This window comes from Tasmannia lanceolata, unplaced genomic scaffold, assembly GCF_043159265.1.
Source record: "Tasmannia lanceolata isolate RefF3 unplaced genomic scaffold, GAP_Taslan_0.1 ptg000005l, whole genome shotgun sequence".
NCBI lineage: Eukaryota > Viridiplantae > Streptophyta > Magnoliopsida > Canellales > Winteraceae > Tasmannia > Tasmannia lanceolata.
In genome coordinates this window covers 12,941,049-12,943,091 of record NW_027518682.1, presented here as the reverse complement: position 1 = coordinate 12,943,091, position 2,043 = coordinate 12,941,049, and the positions used below count along the sequence as shown (strand labels likewise).

The 2,043-nt window shown below is 40.2% G+C and overlaps 1 protein-coding gene across 1 annotated transcript; it reads right to left on the bottom strand.

Annotated features, from left to right (window-relative positions):
* Window positions 1-533: 533 nt before the first annotated feature.
* Window positions 534-1,562, bottom strand: LOC143876668 (RmlC-like cupins superfamily protein). The gene has a single exon (XM_077378356.1). The coding sequence runs from the start codon at window positions 1,553-1,555 to the stop codon at window positions 878-880; it is 678 nt and encodes a 225-aa protein (XP_077234471.1). The 5' UTR covers window positions 1,556-1,562; the 3' UTR covers window positions 534-877.
* Window positions 1,563-2,043: the final 481 nt, after the last annotated feature.

Below are 2,043 nucleotides of genomic sequence, written 5' to 3'. Positions count from 1 at the left end.
AACAGCCCCTTTGCAGTCATACATGAGCTGCAGGTGGGTGTCCCAAGTAATGAAAAAGGGGCGGATATATCACTTCCCGTTAAAAAAGACAAGCTGAGTTTGAGCAATTATATATTAAAACACGGTTAGTGCAAATATCAGCAGCCATTTTTCATAAAAAGGATGAAAATTTTATAAATATTTTTCCTTACCAAACTTTTCCAAAAAAAATCCTACAATCCAAACAAGGCCTTAGGTTGGCAATATCCTCTGCAATCAATTTTGCTGTGCCTTCATAGAGTTAATCTAAAGCAAAATGATGGAGTGTGATGGTATTAACTTTTCCCACTTTTAACCTAATCCATTAACTATTTAATTACACATATCATCATTCACCAAATCGAGCACGGCACACACAAGATCCTTATTACACCCCTTCTCTACGTTTGGCTTTCCCGGACGTTCATTCTACATATGAAAAGTAGTCCAGAAATTCGGTTAATCACTCACTGGGTAGAGACAGAGTTGGCCAAATGACTCGGTGGGTCAAGTAGTGGCTCAAGTAAAATATTAATAAATTACTTCTACTACATAAACATTAAAAATTCAATAGTTAATAGAAATTCAACAAAAAAATCGGGAAAAAAAATCTCGAGTCCACTCAGCAAACGCCCAACTCCAGAAATTTGGCCCGATTTTCTTAACCCATCACTCAATTATTAACAAGTCGAGTTGACCCAAGTGATTCCGAGTTTTCCAACTATATTTTGTAAATGACAAATGGCTACTGTTCGATGGTGATGGGATGATTTCAAGTGGTGGATCAATTCCTTAATAAATAAGACATTTTATAAAAATTTACCACCTTTTTTTAAGAACATACCACCTTTTTTTTAATCTACAACCCTTTAGGACTGAACTTCTTCTTCAACATTAAAACCTCCTCAGCACTCAACCCAAAAGCCTTCTCCAAAAGCTCTCCTTTTATCCCAGACCCAAAAATGGCAAAGGGAATTTTCTCCATTCCCGGATTCTGACTATTAAAGCTCCCGAAAATCGTGGCCTTTGAATCCCCAACATTCATCTGGAAATGCAATAAACCCTTTGGAAACACCATCACCTCCCCTTTCCCAATCACTTTGGCAAAAACCCTATTCGTAGAATCCACAAAACCCGAATAAACTGTCCCTTCTAGCACGTGTGCGATCTCGGTAGCCCTCGGATGAAAATGTGGCACGTTGACCCCACCAACGGCTAGATCTGCTCGCACGAACGACATGCCGAGCGTGTTAAGTCCTGGGAAGATGGTGGGGCCCACTGAAATTGCTGAGAATCCGTTGGCCGTGAAATTGCCCGGATATTTTACTCCGGCGAAGGTGAAGTCGTCCGGGGTTGCTTCGGATGAGTTCTTGCAAGGGAAGAGTGTGAACCGGCCGGTTCGGATTGAACCGGGTTTTGTGTCAGGGATACAGAAATCTTGAACCGGGTCTGGATCGGATGAGGCTAGTGGGTGGAGATTGAGGAGCAAAATAATGAATAAAACGAGTAGTTTTGAAGACATCTTTGTTCTTCTCATTTGTGTAGGGGGGGGCTATGGCCTATGGGGGGTTTTATAGATGTCAATTCAATTGTCTGGAATTTTAAAAAATTGCATGTACTTTATAGGGAAATGACAAAACTGACCCTTATTCAGACCATATGGTAACAGAATTTCATTCTTAGTCATAATCAGGCCATGTTTGGACACTATGAAATAATTGTCCATGGAATATTTGTGGGGCCAGTTGAGAGAGGTGGGTGGGAAATGGAGAGACTTGTAATAATTGCCTTTTCATCCCATCCCAAAATAATCCCAGGAACCAAAAATAAGTTTGAGAAGAATTTTTTTTCTTCCCACCAGTTCAAGCAATCAAACAAAGTTTTTTTTTTTTTTTTTTTCCATCATTAATCGAATCACTGTTTAGCCGGTCTTCCCGGGTGATCAGCCACATCGGGGGCGATCCTGCTACTGTGAAAAAATATGCTAGACGTGCCCAATTGGGTGAAATTTTTGAATTAGATCGT

Coding starts and splice junctions, on each gene's coding strand:
- LOC143876668 (XM_077378356.1), bottom strand. CDS start 1,555: ATGAGAAGAACAAAGATGTCTTCAAAACTACTCGTTTTATTCATTATT.